General features: G+C 51.9%; 3 protein-coding genes across 3 annotated transcripts; all 3 read left to right on the top strand.

Annotated features, from left to right (window-relative positions):
* Positions 1-432: 432 nt before the first annotated feature.
* On the top strand, positions 433-1,467 carry L3040_001626 (uncharacterized protein; the record flags this gene model as incomplete). Its single annotated transcript, XM_007294300.2, has 1 exon — positions 433-1,467. The coding sequence occupies one exon, from the start codon at positions 433-435 to the stop codon at positions 1,465-1,467; it is 1,035 nt and encodes a 344-aa protein (XP_007294362.2).
* A 794-nt stretch (positions 1,468-2,261) lies between these two features.
* L3040_001625 (uncharacterized protein) lies at positions 2,262-2,710 on the top strand (the record flags this gene model as incomplete). The annotated part of the gene is made up of 2 exons (XM_066156829.1): positions 2,262-2,304; positions 2,355-2,710. 2 exons carry the CDS (start codon positions 2,262-2,264, stop codon positions 2,708-2,710), a joined length of 399 nt encoding a protein of 132 aa, XP_066012841.1.
* A 9,771-nt stretch (positions 2,711-12,481) lies between these two features.
* Positions 12,482-13,577, top strand: L3040_001624 (uncharacterized protein; the record flags this gene model as incomplete). Its single annotated transcript, XM_066156828.1, has 3 exons — positions 12,482-12,695; positions 12,749-13,206; positions 13,263-13,577. The coding sequence occupies 3 exons, from the start codon at positions 12,482-12,484 to the stop codon at positions 13,575-13,577; spliced, it is 987 nt and encodes a 328-aa protein (XP_066012840.1).
* Between the last annotated feature and the right edge of the window lie 5,326 nt (positions 13,578-18,903).

Here is an 18,903-nt window from a genome sequence, read left to right as displayed (position 1 = left end):
ATAATGGAGAAACGCTATAGTGAAAAGCAATATAATGCAAGCGAAATAGAAAAGGGAAGTGAATAATTCATACATCGAGCTGTGCTACTTCAAGTGAACTTCACCTAAAGAAGAGGTGCGGCGTGAGCCAGCGGAAAGGGAGGAAGTTTCATGGGATGCAAGAGAGAAGGAATTAGAGCTGATCAAGAAGGAAGATGCGAAATCAGAATTGTCATGTTGGAGTTCCGGGGCTTGTTTATTCTGGATGCAACTTCATCTTTCAGCCTCGTCGATGCCTCGCTTCTCATTGGTTTGTGGATTGACTTTCGGCGTTTGACTGGGTCCCTCGAAAAGAAATCCGATCACCAAATATTTCGCCTCGTCCCGACCTTTCCTCCCATCCACCATTCATTCCACTCTTCCATACTCACTTCCACTCCAACAACCTCCGCAATGGCATCCGCCGGCCCTCCCTCGACACTATCTTTCCCCAGAGAAACTTTCGCAAAGCTCTCTCCTCACCCATACCTCCTCGCGCATCTCCAGCCGTCTTCCTCGAATGTCCCATCCACCCGCGCAAACGGCAGAACACCAACCCAGTTCAGAACCCCACACATCAACAATGGCTCGCTGACACACGCCGAGGGCAGCGCCGTGGTACGGATAGGGGATACGACTGTAGTCTGCGGTATTCGGGGCGAGATCTTGCTTGCTAGCAACGTGGCGGGGTATCGAGTAGACAACGCGACGACAGCGCCTTCGGCCCAACCTGGATACAATGAGGCGAAGGAGTTGGATTTGCTGGTTCCCAATATCGAGCTAGCTACCGGATGTTCACCAGCATTCATGCCAGGTCAGCCCCCGAGTACGTTGGCGCAGAGCCTGAGTACGAGGATCTATTCGCTTCTGCATTCGAGCGGCTTGGTTGACGGCGAGGAATTGAGAATATGGTATCAGCCACCGGACCTTGGCGACCAAGACCGGATGGAGGAAGATGATCCGGAGGACCTAGAGCCCGAGGTCAAGGCGTTCTGGGTCCTGTACATCGATATCCTGTTCATCTCACTTGACGGAAACCCCTTCGATGCGGCATGGGCGGCGGTGGTATCAGCTCTGAAGGATGTGCGTTTGCCAAAGGCTTACTGGGATGCAGACCGGGGGATGATTCTTTGCGAAGACTCCGTGTCGATTTCGAAGAAGCTCACGTTGAGAGGCATGCCGATTGCTGTCACAACCTTGGTTTTCAGGGCGAAGGAGCAAATACAGGGTCGGGACAAGAAACACTGGATATTGGTTGACCCGGACACATTTGAGGAGGGACTATGTGACGAGAATGTTACGATCGTCGTCGATTGTGGGGGTAAGAAGACTAAGTTACTGGGCATATCAAAGTCTGGTGGGACGATTGTTGGAAGCGAGGAGATGGGTGAACTGGTGGGCTTGGCTGAGAAGAGGTGGAAGGAACTCAGCACGCTACTGGAACGATGATAATCGAAGCAGCTGTCAAGCTGTTTGATGTGATTGCCTGGACTTATGAGCCACGGAAAGGACCATGTAAGCTTACGACTTGGGTCTTTGCTGCCGCAGATCATACGGCAAAATACACCATTGGCTCAGCAAGTATAAGCAGCTTGGTTGTTGAAGCTAGATGACTATTCGCAATCCACGGTCGAGTGAGCGCCTGGATCGAAGGTCAGGCGGGTGTGCCTTTGACAAGATATTGCTGCGATGTACTTGTCCGAGTATACTTATTGACCGAGGTCAACAACACAAAGGCTTCAACAAATGAAAATATACCCGCCCTTCTATCTTTTTTTCTTTTTTCTTGGTTTCTCCTCCTTTGGCTTTAATGTTTGTATCTCAGGCATCTGCATCATGAGGCTTTGACTAGACCTTGGGCAACGACACCCACGGTAGTCCTAGCGCTCGACTACGAAATAACCTCGAGACTCAGAGTCTCAATACTCCTAAGCTTCCTAAAGTCATTCTCTCTTCGGCATCGATACCAGCGCTCCCGGCCGAGACTATAAATTCCCAATCCATGAAATCTCCCTCCCCCATCCCTTGATTACTTCCGCCGGCTACAAAGACCATGGAGGTGTAGATCCGATGACGCCGCTCGATACTCTTACCTGCTCACATTCTTCAAGGAAGGGCAAGATATTCCGTTCTTTTTTTCTTTCCCTTGCTCCTTATCCTTTGTTTTCCTTTTCTACCCAAGCGTAACAGGACAACAAACTGACGACGAGCTACGACCAGCCAATTTCACGCCCCAGGATATGATGCATGAAGATCTTGAGCAAGTCGGCGGCGGCACATACTCTGGTCAGCTCCTGCCCCCGATTACTAGGAGGTCTAGCCCATCCTCGTTGCAGGCTGCAATAGCGTCCTCCACGCCGCCTCCGGCTTCTACATCGTGGCTGCAACGTTCACCTGCATTGGGACCCTTCTCGGATTCGCTACCGTCACCGTGCTCGCGCTAGGCTGGACGGCCGTCGCGCCGCTGGCATTATTCACGGCGTCGATGACCAGCTCCATCCGTATTGGGGCGCGGCTATTATGGGGAAACGTGAAGAAGGTGCGGATGGTTCGATGTACTACGGCAAAGCTTCGCGTCGCTCAGCGGGTATCCATCGAGACCTCGAGGAAGAGGGTAATGGACTTGAAGATTGAGAGACTCTCGTGCGGGCGAAAGGGTCCACAACTGGTGAGATACTCGATGAGGATATAGGGAAATCGGTTCCTTCCTAACCTCAGACTTGCAGTGCGAGACGTTGCTAGGATGATGTGATGCATTGCTCCTTGTGCGGTCGGGACAGCTCTGGCAGACCGAGAAGACAGACACGTTTGGCTCTCTCCTTCATCCTCGATATAGAAGCGTCCGAGCTCTGTCCTGTGCTGCTGCTGCGATCCGGCAATATGTGAGTGGTGAGCCTCAATGATACATACAGTAAAGAAAGTCAAGCCAGACCCACTTTTCAAGTCTAAGCGAGATTTTTCTTTAAAAAAAAGGAGGGAAACAAAACAATGAAGTTATTACCACTACCACTACTGCTACTACTACTAGTACTACTACTGTTCTCCACCACGCAACAGCAGCCGAACTCATGCCTCCTTTTCAACCTGTAAGCTGTACCCAGCGCCGAAAGAATCTTCGTAGCGCGCGGTGACTCTTCCATCGCGACTCGAGGCTTGCTAAAGCTCAGAGAGACCGACTGCGACGAGCGCGCGAGAACTACCTAGCGCTTCTTGACCCAGGATGCAGATGGAATACGATTGACTCATCCCGAAAAAGGAAAAAAAAAGGGGGGGGCTATCGTCGAGCCCGGCTACATCCACTCACTTACTTGCAGCCTGTGTCCACCTGCAGTCTGTTTTACTCAAACTGGACATCTCAGCAATTTGTATGTATATATATATGTATATACATATCCTCAAGTGTTAACACTAGCGCTCGCAAGAGCCCCATCTTACGCTTTTGATTTCTATTGCTTTCTTTCTCTCTTCCTTTCCGTTCGGCTTTTATCTAGATCTAGATCTGGGTCTGCACCGGAGGAGCTTCAGATGGGGCTTTCTGTCGTCTTCATCCCAGGGCTCTATCTTCATCACGGATACATATATCTGGTCTCTACGCAATATTTGTTTTTTTAATCGCGCGGTATCTAGGCTGGCCTGGGCTGGGCTAGGCTAGGCTAGTCTAGACAGACTCCCCTCTGTAGTTTTACAACAAACCAACCCAGGTCCAGCCTCAGCGACGAAAGCGAAAGGTCTGCCTTTTCCTGCCCTCCTTCCAGGTGCTCTTCTCGTTCTTTCCGAGAGATCCTGGTGTCGTGAGGAAGTTGCAGATGGTGCATCTCTTTTCATTTTCTCGCGTGCTTTCTGGTCGGCTTTATTCTAGACCTGTTCAAGAAAAGGAGGGGTAGGGAGAAAGAAGTTCGTAAGGATTGGAATGATGTGGAGGGTGGAGAATTGTTTTCCTGAATTGAATTGTAGGGGAGACGGACATGAGTTAAGTACGTGATGCTAGCGGCTAAGCAGCAGATGTGAGTGCTGAAGATGGAGGGTTGGAGAGGTAGTGCTAGAGCTGGCTTAAAAGATGCGATGTGCTTCATGCAGGACGGTATTGACGAGGATGAGGGTGAGGATGATGAAGAAGAAGAAGAAGAAGAAGAAGAAGAAGCCGACGATTGGAAACGGTGTAGGAACTCGGATCTTTTTCCGGCTTCACTATCCGGACTTTTCTCGCCTTCCTCTCAGACGCCTCTAAACACAAAACGGAAAGTAAATCACCTGGTCACATAAACAAATTCTAGAACCGTCTTCCGTCAGCTGGCGGAACTCGGGACGATAAGCTCAGCGATTAAGCCGCATGGCTCACAGCCCCAAAGGTTCCTAAGTATCCAGATTTGTGTACTCCGTTGAGATTCGCGCGAGATCGTACACTACCGGGGAAAAAAAAAAAAAAAACCTATTGAGTAAGGTTTGTAGACTGAAACTTCATATCATTATCCTCTATCCGATGATACTACTATGAGCTTTCAGCTGAGTTTTGCATTTAAAATTTGAAATATGTTTTTGCTAAAAAAAAATTGCAATCTAACAAGATGAAAGTACCTAAGGTTATACCCATCCCGTACTTCGTTTATGCTCTTGGGTTGGGATACCGAATGTATATATCATTGCTCTTACCGATGGCCCGATTAGTGCTTATGCAAGCGATAGCTTTTCTGTACGAAGTACGAAGTAAATAGTCTGGACTTCCGTATGTACTACTAGCGAGCATGCGAGTTCCTGGCGAGAGACTGACTGACTCAGGTGACGTTTTCTAACGCTTCTCCCGAACTTCGCGAGCATACACACTCCGCATTCATGTTTGAGAAACACTCGGACTGGGGTTCTGTCACCACATGGCGGACTACTTGATATCTTTCTTATCGGACGCTATCGTGAGAGATGCTTGCATATTTTTTCATTGGAGGAGGTCCAGTAGGTAGCTGACGTACGGACAGGGTGACGCTCTGACAAGCAGGTGTCAAGTCGAAGTATATTCAAGCCGTAGTTTTCCGTTCCCGCTGTCAGGAACGCCAGAGTGTACTTGACGTGTTTCGACTCCAAACGTTAAAACCGCATCCTTAAGCCGAGCGAGCTTCTCGATTGGAGGATAGTGCTTGATCAACTGTGAAACGTTTCAGATGCGAGAGTGAGAAAAGCTCGGTTGGAGAAGCCTTTTGAGAGAGAGGGGGGGGGGGGAGAGAGGTGATTCTTGGCCAGATGAGAAATGGAATGATATGGCGATCTAGAATAGTCTCTGTCGATCTACAATAATGAAAAAATCTCTTGGAGAAAACTTTGAGGCTTCATATGGTGGCAGGCATATGGGCGCTTTTTACGGCCGAGCAGGTCTGTGGTGGACGAGAGGTAGCTCAAGTTGATGTGCGAAGAGAGTACACGGCTTGGGACACTCGTGCTTCCACAACTCATATTGAGACGTCCAGTATCCGAAGGCCTCATACGTAGTATATCGGTGGGGCTGCTGGTTCACGGAGTAGTTCAGAGCCCCGGCTTGAGACTCTGACCTCGTCATAGCGAAGCGATCATGGGGAAATGGGCCCCGTTGATCTCTCCCTTGTTTGATGATTGGCAAAAAGCCGTGATGTTACGCGAATTCCCAAAGTGGGAGAAGAGCCCTTTCAGCCAAAAAAAAAAGAAGAAAAAAAAAAGAACATATGCACGCATAGCTCTGAGGCAGAACTGGTCATTTCCTGCTCATCGACCCCGAAAGACACTGAGGCCAAATGGATCAACATGCATTTTCGATCTGGCTGCAAATATGATGCCTGTGTCCCGTCCGCACCATTATGGGAGAGGGAGAGCTTTTAGTAGGTCAGAAAGTGCCCAGCCATTATTGACCCATATCTTGCCGCCCACTCGAGAAAAGCGAATGATTCTCAGATTGTTCAGGAAAGCTGAACGAGCAAAGAAGTGCCCCGAGATGAAGACTCGTCAGCCGGGCCAGGCACGCCTAACCTATACGGTCTCGATTTCCGTCTTGGATCCATGAGCCTGTCTCTCTTTTCTTTTGATCAATCCTAGCAACACGCTATAGAATGCTACATGTAGGAATTGACCCGTCGAAACTGGAGTCGCTACTCAGCGGTACACGGGGAGCTTGAGACATCTGGGAACACACGATACGCGAGGGATGGGGGGGGGGATCGTGGGCCTTGCCTTTACTGTGCAGCGTGGTGATGATCCAGCTTGCGGGGGACGCGCATTTCTGTGGAAAAGAAAAGCAAAAGGAGAAGAAAAAGAAAAGAGAAAACGTGCCCAGCCGCCGGGAGTTATACCCTACTCCGTAACTCCCCAATATCTGCCATCTCTCTTTCTCTGCCCAGGGGGGTTGGCACCTTGACTCGAGGTTCCATGGGAACATCCAGCCGGATAATCAACTTTACCATGCCTCCATCCACTCCGCGTATCGCGAATTGGGCGATAAGGTTCGAGCTCCTGACAAGTTTCTCTACGCCTGATTGGATAATCGAGAGAGTTTGAAGTTTCCTGTTGGCCATGAACAGAGCGGTTCCGTTCAAAAGGGCGGTCTGGTGAACATGCCGCTCCAGGCGACAAAAGTCTGGGGACGTTGGTAATAGTTGTAACAATATTGAAGTGCGTCCCAATCAAAACTGTAGCAGTAGTTTTCCCCATGGCGAAGATCCCACCAAGTCCGACTGGTCACACCGGACTTCTCATTCGTGCAAGCTCCGAAAAGAAAATTTGTTGATGGTTTTCGCGAGATACGAACAAGATGCAAAGCAAAACTCCAAATAGCCTCATGATGATCCGTCTGTGCAGATCTGGGTGACAGATTACCAGAATAGTAGAGGCCCTGTCGCCAGATGAGAGCGCCTCCAACAGGGGAGTTCTCCGGTAAACATGATCGACAGCAGGTCCAAGTTTCAGGGGTCCAAACCAACACTTGACTCGAAAACTCACTCTCCACAGAGTTCAATTGTGCGGTTGACCCTTCGAGCAAATCTTGCCGCATTGCTCCGCGATCAAAGCGAAATCTCCACATGGAATTGATGCCGGGAACCACCCCTGATCTGGACCGACTTCTGCAGACTCTCGGGATCGCACTCTGTGTAGTGGCAGGAAACGGGAGTGGATTTAATGCTCAGTAGCTCTCGGCTAGGGCGCGACGTTGAAAGCACGCGTGCGAAGTGTACGGGGTAGGTAAGTATGGAAGGCGTTAATAACGGTAAGGATACGGAGTCAGTCAGGCATGGATGTATTCCATACAGAGTAGTACTATCCCTGTCGGGCCAGATAATAGCCTGGAGAGAGACTTTTCAGGGCGATATATCGAAGAGTCTATTGGCCAAAGCTCTTGTAAAGCCCCTTGCAAGATTACACTTTCACCCTTCATTTTAAGGGGAGTAGCAATCGTGGGCGCTTTGGGACACTGGCGGCCGGCCCTTTCTCCTGCTGGAGTACTTGGACCACCACTCTAGCCGAAAGGACTGGTGGTGGTCGAAGGCACGATTATCTATGAAGGTTTTCGAGAAGCAATCGTGCCAGGAGACGATGGTGATGCGCTTGGGCTTCCAAACTTCCAAACAAAGACTCGTTGTCGCGCCTATTCAGGTCGACTCTTGGTCGATTTAGAAAGCCACCTTTAACATGGGCTGGCTTCCTTGACGTCGTTGGACCATGATCTCTTCAGGGGCATAATTTATGGCTCGTCGATCCCAAGGTTCAAGGGGAGGGCCATACGTACTACGTAGTAGCTGGGTCACCGGATCAAGGCCAAGTGAGTTGATCTGCTGACGGAGATGCTGCTTCAATAGGATTAGGTTGTGAGACGCTCACCTGAGGATCCGCAGTGAAGTGCAGCTCAAATCTGACAATGCTGCCACGGCGTCGGGAAAACCAAGGGAAAGGCCCCCGAGGTGAGCAGTTTTTATCGAGTGATCGACGACCCGCGTGGCAAAAGTTGCCCTTCTCCTGGCCTCTGGGATCATCGAGATCCAATATATGCAGGAGATGTATTTTCACCTGTGCTGTGTCGAAACCGCCGCCGTACGAGGCAGTGTAACCACATCTCGGAGCTCAAGACGTGTTTACACGTGTGACAAAGTGGAATCTCTTTCTTCCGAAGGGATCCCGTACACTGGCCAGAATTTGTCGTGGCGGTGGCGCCTGTCAAGACTCAAGGGGGCTCACAAGTGCCCCGTGCGAGACCCATCCTGAACTTCCCTGGTACTGGGATTCTCGCATACAGCCTCTGAAGAGACCTCTGAAGAGATGGTAATACTACAAGTATGAGATGCAATCGAGAGCAGCACACCAGTGCCACAGAGAGGTGCCGACGGCCAAACGTACCTGTCGATACGAAGATCAAGCTTCTTCCTTGCTCAGGGCCTTGGCTCGTTGGATCTGAAGATCTCCATGCAGCAGCAGGAGAAATGCTCAAGTTCTAAGTAAAGCCAGTCGGTGGCCGCCAGTATCGGCTGACGATGACGACGGTAATGCGAGAAAATCGCCTGCCGTGAATCTTGAGCTGAGAGAACCTGGGCCCCCGGATTCTGGTAAGTATAAACAGGCATGACCCGGACGATATCGTGGATGCATGTATTCGAAACCGCTCCTACGGTCCTGCTTTATTTCCATGTTAGCTGTATGCTATTTTGGACAGTACCGTATACTTTCTACCCGAGTATAACAAGTTATGCCAGTAGACTCCGTACGGAGCAAATATGCCAGCACTCACCTGGCTGCAGCCCTCCTTGCAAAGGGGGAATCATCTCCGAGAATTCCGTAAGGGAACTGATCGCAGGCCCCGCCCATCCCATTCCCCTGTTCTCTGGACTCTTGAATGCCCGGCCCTGACTCTTGCCTCCATCACGCTGCAGGCGCCACGACAAGGTGTCATCATGCCCGGCTTGAAGGTAGCTTGAAGTTGAGCAGCATTCTGAGGCAATCCACAGGATCATACAGTAGGGGGATTTCATGGTGGTAGGGTAGGCTCTGTGACCCGCTGCGATTCTGTGTTACGACGACGGCATCGGAGCTGGAGCTGGAGCTGGAGCTGGATCTGCATCTGGATCTGTGGTTGACGTTGACGTTGACGGCGACCATCGTATCTGTTCTGTATCCGCCGTAAGCACTGTATCCAAGACAGCGCTAGGGATAAAAGGGGTTCGGGCAGATCAAGCGAGCAGCGATGTTGACAACATGAGATGGACGTGAAACTCTTAACTTTGCCCATGTCCACTCACGAAACACATCTCGTCGCATCGTGATAAGATTAGTACTTTCTTGTACTACTGTACGTACTTGCAGAGCACAACTACTACCTATCGTACTACTATCAGCCAAGTCCCATCAATCCTCCGTACTTCTGTCGACCACGTCAATGCGGTGCAGTCTACCGGCATGAGAGTGGAAGGGAATAAGAAATCAAATTTCAAATGAACTATTGAACGAACGCAGCGTCAGACAGCTCGCATCGCAGGCTGAGCAGCCCAGGGTATCACTTGCAGGGAGGGATGAAGCCGGACCAAGTGACTTCTGTTCTTTCGGTCAACCGGTCGGCTGCCAACAGCCCACGAGCAAGAGGAGTGTACAACTACCGGTACAACTACTACAACGACTACTACCTCCTACAACTACTCTGTACGGAATTCCGTAGTGCCGGGATGCAAGCTGCCCCCAGCGCTTCTCGCAAGAGCTGCTCGTTGAGTGTGCTCCGGGTGAGGGCTTTTGTCAAGAGAATAAATAGTCTCTCCACAGCCCCCGAACTCTCTTTCGCCCACCCACGGTCCATGGTCCACGGTCCACCACCACCTGCCGAGGGACAGTGACGAGGATACTGATACTACGTACCTGTAACAGTACGGAGCCCCCTTTCCTTCCGCTCCGTACCCACTGCACCTGGGAGCAGAGTACGGAGACAGATACCTGATCTACACTACCCGAAGGCGAGGGTTGGCGACGGCGCTGTTAGCGCATCATGGATAATGACTAGGGACCCCGACTCCCTGGGCGTAACAGGGGCATCCGACTCGAGTCGACACGGTAATGCCTGGCTGGATGCGCCCAAGGATCATGGAGCCGAAAAGACTCGTGGTTCTGTAGCCGAGGGAGAGGCATGAGTGAGTGCTCGGCCCTGGTAGATATAAAGTTTAACTTCACCTCCCTGCGTCACCGTCACGAAGAAGGCGGCGCCATCTTGAAGCTAAGACGCTCCGAGAACTTCTTCCGATGGGCGTTGAGTCGAGTTGAGGCGATGTTTTCCAGTCCTCGGGCATACGGAGCGGAAGCCATTCGCCCATGAGAGCGAACTGTACGGTATGCTTCAGACGGCGGCGTCCAGACAGCCCCGACGGGAGAGGACGGAGAACACAGCTACGTGGTGCAAGCAAAACACTTGGACGGGCTTCTAGGTTGTTCCAGGCTTGCCAGGCTTTCCAGAATCTCACGTCCAACAATCCGGACTCGGTCCAAGGCTGCGAACCGATGCTCTCCCGCGTGCGTGTACGGGATCGATGCAACGGTGGCAGAAGAGAAGCGTGCCATAGGTGGCCCGTCGCGTGGTTGACAGGCAGGCCCCATAGTGGGTAGTCGTACAGTACCCGCTGCCAATTATTGTTCTGCTCGTGCCAGCCGGCCAGTTGTAGTACCTGGCTCTCATACTACGTATGTCTCCACCGACGACCGCCGTCACATTTTTCAGCCAGCGATCTGCAACGCTTGATTCTAGCGGCGGCTCGTCTTTCCCTCACGGCATCTCGCATGTCTCTTGATATGTAGTATTTCGTACGTACGGTCTTGTTACTCAGGACCGTCATTGAATCCTTGAGGTGCAGCCGAGGATCCAATACAGAGGAAACAATGCATCGCATCAATCCCATTTTGGGAGAGGACTTGGACGCCAACCAGACCCTGCTGCTTATCATCTCACTCCCGGTTGACAACTAGTAATAGTTGTCCGTAGTTGTACCACTAGGTAGGGTAGCTGTAGAACGAATTGGGTATTATTAGTAGTACGTAGTACTTCTACGGGACTTCTACGTCGTACTTTAATCAGGGCTCATGGGCCTCTGACCGAGTCGTCCAAGCGATTGTTGGTAGCGTGGATCGCTAATACGTAAATACGGTGTAGGATTGCACTAGGCGCCCTTCCAGACAGTCAGGTAATATATTCTAAACAGCATTTATTCTTCGCAACAACGAGCCTTCGTAGGGCCATGAACCTTTACTGATCATCAAACGGGCGAACAGACAATCCCCGTCGGCGAAGTCTAGCTAAATTATACGCTGGAAAAACGAGATTGCCCTCCCTCTCTCTCTCTCTCTGACACTTTTAGAACTCTTCAAAGACCAAGCTTAGAGGCTCGAGAGGGGGGACTTTGGAGTGAGCTTCGTACAACTACAGATAGCTATATATAGAGAGAGAGGGAGAGAGAGAGAGATAAATATATATATACATATATATGCATATGTATATATATATCTGCCGGGGGACCAAGCACCCATCAGGCGCATCAGAGCTCACTTTCCGTCACCCAGCCGAATCGTCCCATGTTCTTCGGCTCGCCTGTCAAGATTCAAGACTCTCAAACACCTACTCAAGGTGGCAGGCAGGGAAAGGCTGAAAACTGGATCATCAAGTGGACTTCTGGCTCGCCTCAAAAGGGACCTTTCTCCGAGGGCAGGCCTGCAATGAACAAGCATTAAACCCTGGGGGCTCTCCACTCCGGGTGCATGCCAACGGCCGTCGCAGGCATGGCATCGGAGATCCTGAATCGTTCCCTGCACCACCCTCGTTCGCTTTGTCCAAATGTAGGACCTTCACCGGTGTCCGGACGGTGCGGTAAAGCCCACTGCTGCTCCGGATCATCCCAACCTTCGAGGGCGGACGAGGAGGTCGTTCAAGGTTTGGGGCACCTGGCACCGTGAAGTCAGTGTCCGTCCCAGCTCTCGACCCACACCAATTTGTGACAACATTGTTACCTTATTCTCTACCGGGATCCCTATGGTGGATTTACATTGGATCTCCCATACAGTCCTGGGGAGATCTGATATATAGTATCAATCCCTCGCGCACCTCTCGAGCCCTGCATCTGTAGTTGCATTCACAGGCGCGCCGTATCCATCATCAACGGCTTCCGAAGATTACCTGGGGAGGAATCGAGCATCCGTAATATCCTAATCAGCAAAGACACGCACGAACGAACCGAACGAACGAACGAGCGAACGACACCCTTCCACTTTCTATACGTAGCATACACCATCAATCGACTTTTTCATTCAATTCCACCACCAGAGCAGACCTCTGATACCGTCGTCCATTCCACTATTCATTCTCCTCTTCTATTCTTTTTCCACGCTCGACGTTCCCGATTCCTCTGGGTCAATGAACCTCTCCAGTCTCGTTCACGCGGGTAGACATCAAGTAGAGCAACACTTTCACCCATATCCCTCTCGACCACACCACACGATGGCTTCGTCTCTGGTGTCCAACCCGTACACCGCTCAACCGCTCCTCCAGAATCCCGCCTACACATATGTCACCGCCCCTCAGCCGCCCCCGTCACCTCCCGTGGACGAGGTAGCGAAATGCTCCTTGCCCTCCATCTCGAGCCTCTTCAGCTTTGCCGATGGATCGAGCCCCCTCGAGCAACAGGCACCACAGCAGCAGAGCCCGCAACCAGGTGAGTAGTGTCGGTGGGAAGAACGTCGTGACAGCTCCGCTCACAGACCACAGCAGCGCAAGCATCTCAGAAGAGCGAGCACCGCCCGGAGTCGGCGCAGCCGCCGTACGGCCCATCGCCGGTCATGGCCTCGAGGGGCGCTCTCCCTCCCACGCCGCCGATGCACTCCGATGCGGGCTACGATGGGCGCCACTCCCCCTCTGCGGCCTCGAGTTCCAGCTACTCTGCGGCTTCTGCGCCCGGCTACTACTTTTCCCCTTCAGGAGCGTCGCCGATCAACAGCAACGTTGAGCCTTCCGCTCAGCGCCCACAGGCGCCGCCCCTTCAGCGACAAGCGTCGCTGCCTTCGGCGAACTTGTCCTATGCTCCAACCCCTTATAATAACAACACGACGCCATACGCCGTCTCCCCCCAGCAATCCATGGGCGCCTACTACCCCAACCCCATGCAGCCCGCGGCTCCGGCCCCATCTCACATGTCTGGATTATACTACCAGCGTCCCCTCCCTCAGGTACGGCTTCTCCCCCGCCGTCTCGTCTCTGGCCGCCTCGCTAACGTCCCCCGCAGCAGTTCCCCCCGCCGTTGATGCCCGTCGCCGTCACCCTCACCCCGTCGTCGGGCGCGAACCCGTGGCAGCACCACCACTACATCTCGCCCTCGTCGGCGGCCTCCTTCCCCCAGAGCCAAGACCGCTACATCTGCCAGACGTGCAACAAGGCCTTCTCCCGGCCGTCCAGCCTGCGCATCCACTCGCACTCGCACACGGGCGAGAAGCCGTTCAAGTGCCCGCACCACGGCTGCGGCAAGGCGTTCAGCGTCCGGAGCAACATGAAGCGGCACGAGCGGGGATGTCACAGCTTCGAAGGCGGCGCCATGATGTGATTTCGACCGGTCTCTGATTCTCAGACGGATCGGTCGATTCAGAAGCATCCCTCCTTCTCTTCTTCCTCTTCCTCCTCCTCCTCCTCCTCCCCCTCCTCCCCGGCTTCAAGACACACAACGATGTTACGAGAGCGAGCGTCCACCAAAGACATAATTCCCATGCCGTAATGTATAAAGTACCACCTATTCACTTCATCTTTCCTGGTTGTTATTTTCTTGCTGTTAGAGTGGCCGCTCGTCATGGATACCCACTCCTCGTCGTTGTCGTTCCTGTTGCTGTTGCTGTTATCTGGGCGGTGGTGAGTGGTGGTGGTAGTGTTTGCCACCATCACGAAACCGGGGGGGGCCCGGGGGGCCGGGGGGGGGGGGGGGGGGGGGGGGGGGGGGGGAGGGGCGTTGGTGGATCATAATGGAATCTCGCATATACACCGGAGTTCAACGGCTACTTTTATTACTCCTTGAGGCACGGGGCCTCGCAGGCACGGGGACGGGATTGAGAGACGGAACGTGGATGGTGGATGGTGGATGGTGGATGGTGGATGGTGGATGGGGGGATGTGGGATCTGGTGTTATAGCGAGGATCGCAAGATCTGGATGGGATGAATGGGATGGGATGGGATGGGATGGGGCGGGTGTCCCGGGGGTGGAGGGAGAGGGGAGGGACGCTCGGAGGAGGAAGATGCTTGCTGGTTCATCATCAATCACCACACCCATTCATTCACCCTCTGCCCGCAGAGAAGATCGCTGTTAGGGGGAAGGTGGAAGGGAGGAAGAGGGGGAAAGGGCAAAGGGCAAAGGGGGGGGGGGGGGGGGGGGGGGGGGGGGGGGGGGGGGGGGGCGGGGTTTCCCGCCCCCGAGCCCGAGGCAGCAGACGGGGGGGGGTTAACTTGGAGGAGGCCCGGCAAACAGTTTTCCACCACTGTCCCGTAATGGCGGATGAGACGAACGGGCTTTCAAGGGTGGACGCTGCCTCGGCAAATGAAAATCTCGCTTTTTTTTTCTTCGCTACCTACCGTACCTACCTACCGTTACCTACCGTACCTTCCTCCCTTCCTCTTCCCACGGGAGGAAAGGGAATCCCGGTTTAATGACAAGAATTTTTTCCTCTTTTATTTTTGAAAAACCACATATCCCATGCGGTCGCAGTGTCCCTTCCGCTCGTTCAGATGCCGTAGGTACCGGTAGTTCTAATTCATGCGTGGAAATGTAGTAGTACACGTGCGTCTATAAATACATATATATATACCTATACACCTTGAATCAAACCCGCTCGGGCCAGAAAAGAAAAAGAAAAAAAGGGGGGTAGGTACCTATCGCACGAGCCGTCCATCTCCCACTACGGTACCTACCTACCTACCTCCTACCTACCTACCTACCTCAGTCCCAGCCACGCACGGAATGGGCCCCTCTCCGTCTCCCTTCCCTTTCGTTCGTTCGTTCGTTCGTTCGTTCGTTCGTTCGTCTGAAGTCGCGCAACCGTTCAAACCAAAATCCAAAATCCAAAAATCCAAAAACGAAAAACGAACAAAAAAAGCCCCAATTTTTTATTTTTTTTTTAATCTTTCAAGTTTCAATTTTTCTTTCCAACTAGTACCCACCCCACCCACGCACCTACCCACGCACCTACCGGCACCTACTACTAGTACTAGTACGTAGTACGTACTTACTTACTTACTTACCTACCTACCCTTCCAACAGACACACAACAGACGTAGGTACCGGTACCGGTAGGTATCCCGATATCGGCCACGCACCCACGCACCCACGCACCCACGGGCCGCCGCAGAAAAAGAAGAACTAACTACCTACCTACCTACCTCCCAACCGAAACGACGGGTAACACGGGATTTTAACCCTTTTATAATTTTTTTTTCTTACCCTTTTCGTTTGTCCTTTTCCCTTTTTTTTTCTCCTTTTTTGCTTTTGCTTTCTCCTTTTTTTCCTATCTTGCTTTTTTTTCCTATCTTCTTGCTTTCCCCTTTCCCTTCTTCTTGCTTTCCCTTTCCCTTCTCCCATCTTGCCTTTTCTTGCCTTTTCTTCCTTTTTTTGCTTTGTTGCTTTCTAGAATTATTTTCTCGTCGTGCATGCATAAGTGAGCGTAAGTGTGTACAAGTGTGCATGTATAAGTAAGTCAGTATGAGTAAGTGTGCATGTATAAGTGAGCATAAGTAAGCGTGTATTCATTTCCATCTCCCGCTCCATGTAAACACGTCCGTCGTCTTTCATTCTTCTTCGTCCGTACGTAACTCACAGGCGTGCTTATCTGCGTGCGTGCGTGCTATGCTCTGCTCTGCTCTGCTCTGCTTGAGTCGAGCCTCGTTGGCGTCGTCGCATGTAGATAGATAGATGGGATGGATTTGCCTTTGCCTTTGCCTTTTGTTGGTCGTTTGCGTACAGACATACCGAGCGATGTTGGTGTTGATATTGATAGTGGTGTTGGTGTTGGTGTTGAGAGTGATAGTAAGAGTGATATTAATATTTTTGTCTTTATTCACATATATGCATCCGGCATGTGTTTCACGCCCCTCCACCATTCCACTATTCGCCCACTCCCACCCACTCCCTCTCCCTCTCCCTCCTCTCCTTGACCTTCGCGCCCCCAGACATCAGTCAAGTACTACGTACGTACGTACGGTACGGTACGGAGCGGAGACACAGAATGACGTAACCTCCCTCCAACCCCCCAACCGGGTTTCCCCCTGCAGGGCTCTCTTGTCCCCTCCTCCTCCTCCTCCTCTTCCTCCTCCTTCTCCACCTCCACCACGTTTTCCGGTCTTTTTCCTTTCTTCCTTTCCCCCTTTGCCCCTCTTCCCCTCTTCCCCGGCTTGTCAGCTCGGGATCCAGGCGACGAGATGGGAGGGAGGGATGATCCCTGTTTGGAGCCTGGTGTCTGGTGCCTGGTGTCTGGTGTCTGGTGCCCTCAGCCCTGTCATCTATCTATTTATCTATCTAACTCCCAATCTATCTATCCGTCTTCCGTCTTCCGTCTTTCCGCTCATCCATCAATCAATCAACCTTCCACCTCTGCCTCATCGGACAAAAGTAAGTATCCAGACGGAGACACACACACACACACACACACACCGGCAGCGTTGTCGGTCTATCAATCAGACTTTGGAAACCAAGCCTACCCATCTACCCATCTACAGTATCTGTACTCTCTCTGCGGCAAACTCTGTCGATAAATGAGATGAATGTAATGCGATGCAGTGCAGTGCGATGCAAGGCAGGGCAGGGCAGGGCAATCTAATGTGGTCAGGTGGGGATAGGATGGGATGGAATAGAATAGGATGTAATATAATATCGTTAATGCGGCCAGCGTCGCGGTTGAAAGCTACGTAGAGTGCGGACATATATACATTCTCTAGATAGATGGATGGATGGACAGATAGATACTACTACGTCGCAGGCGTAAGTATTACCCCTCGAGGGTATGGAAAACAGGGGGTTTAAAGTGGAAACTAAACTTTTAAGGCACCCTCGAGGGGTAATACTTAGGCCTGTACCGTGGTAGATAGGCAGACAGACAGACACGCGAGCATCTTCCGTCCCTTTTAAGCGGCACTCAAAGTTGCCCTCCGTACTACTACTACTACGTACTACGTAAATGAGTTCATTCTGTTACACTACATGCGTGCATGCATTGCATTGCATCTGATCCAATCCAGTCCAGTCCAATCCAATCCCATCCAATCCAATCCAACCCAATCCCCCTTTCCCTTCCACCATCACTTCCACCATCACTTCCACCATCCCTCACTCGCCTACCGGTAAACCACAACCTCAAGCGCCGCTCCTGATTGGCCTCACCCACCGGAAGATCTCCTCGTCACCTGCCACCTCTCACCTCTCACCTCTCACCTCTCACCTCTCACCTCTCACCTCTCACCTATCACCTCTCACCTCTCACCCAAAAAAAGAAAAGGAAAAAAAAAAAACACAAAGAAATCGAAAACCTCAGCTCCACCTCTGGGTCCAGCCGTCTTCGCATGCATGGCATGGCATGGCATGGCATGGCATGGGCAGGCAGGCAGGCAGGCAAGCGAGCAACTCACGCAAACAAGAGAGATGCATCCCATCTCCATCCCCATCTGATCGCCACCCGAGCGAATGTTCCACGCCCTGAAAATCATGACTTCCAAGCCCCGCCTGCCTGCCCGCCCGCCTTCCTTCCTTTCCTTGTTCTGATTAGGTGGGTAGGAGGGTAGGTGGGTGCTACGTAATTGCCACCGGACACCGGTGGACGGCTGGACGGCTGGACGGTACCTACTCTGGACGGTGGATGGATGCATGGCAGAGAGCCAGCAAGCAGGCAAGCAGGCATTACCCTTCTCTCTCTCTCTCTCTCTCTCTTTCCCCCCCTCCCTCCTTCGAATGTTCGAATGTTCGGGATGGCGGGGTTCTGGGCAGCGGGCCTGGGAGGGCGGAACGGAGGGAGAAGAACAGGACAAGGAGGATTTGTCCGGCGGAGGGTCGGTTTGGTAGGTGCCGGTTGTATGCTACTACTACTACTACTACTACTACTACTACTACATACAGTATGTGTGTGGATGACCATCGACTTGAAACGGGTGGGCGGCCTCTGTCTGGGTTGGCCCTACGTACTAGGTACTAGGTACAGTACCACCACCGTTGGTAAGCACTGTGCGGCCGGAAGAGGAGGGGCGGGGGAGAAGGGTCTTCAGAGTCTAATAGTAGTACTACTCTCCCCCCCCATGAATAAATGTCGAAAGTATAATTTCGCAAGGAATCTTACCAGGGCTTAAACCAATCAACTTATAAGGATTCAGCTTTGAAAAGCATCTTTGAGCCAGTATTTAGCCTATACAGTGGAGTTGACAGGGCTTTGAGCCATTAAGAAACCACAGCTCTATGATTTATGGGCCTAAACTGGGTCCGACATTTATTCATGGGGGGGGAGAGTAGTACTTAGTACCACGGTACAGGCCTAAGTATTACCCCTCGAGGGTGCCTTAAAAGTTTAGTTTCCACTTTAAACCCCCTGTTTTCCCTACCCTCGAGGGGTAATACTTACGCCTGCGACGTAGTAGATCTCCACTTTGAACCCTTTGCTAAGTACGTAGTACTACCCCTGCCCTCCCTCAGGGTAGGAGTGGTGAGTGACCCTTTCCGTCCCTGGGACTTTGGGGGGACTGCTTAGGGCAGGAGATAGTACGTACTAAATCTTATGGAAAATCTTATGGGGAAATCTAATACTACTACAGTAGATAATCTGATAAGAAAAATTCAATGGGAAAATCTAATTGACAAAGTGTCAACGGATAGGGAAGGAGAGAGGAGAGAGAGAGAGCCCTACGGCGAGGGG

Source organism: Drepanopeziza brunnea (assembly GCF_022702325.1).
Source record: "Drepanopeziza brunnea f. sp. 'multigermtubi' strain 214-2 chromosome Unknown ctg2, whole genome shotgun sequence".
In the NCBI taxonomy this organism is placed as follows: domain Eukaryota; kingdom Fungi; phylum Ascomycota; class Leotiomycetes; order Helotiales; family Drepanopezizaceae; genus Drepanopeziza; species Drepanopeziza brunnea.
This window is presented reverse-complemented; position numbering and strand designations above follow the sequence as displayed.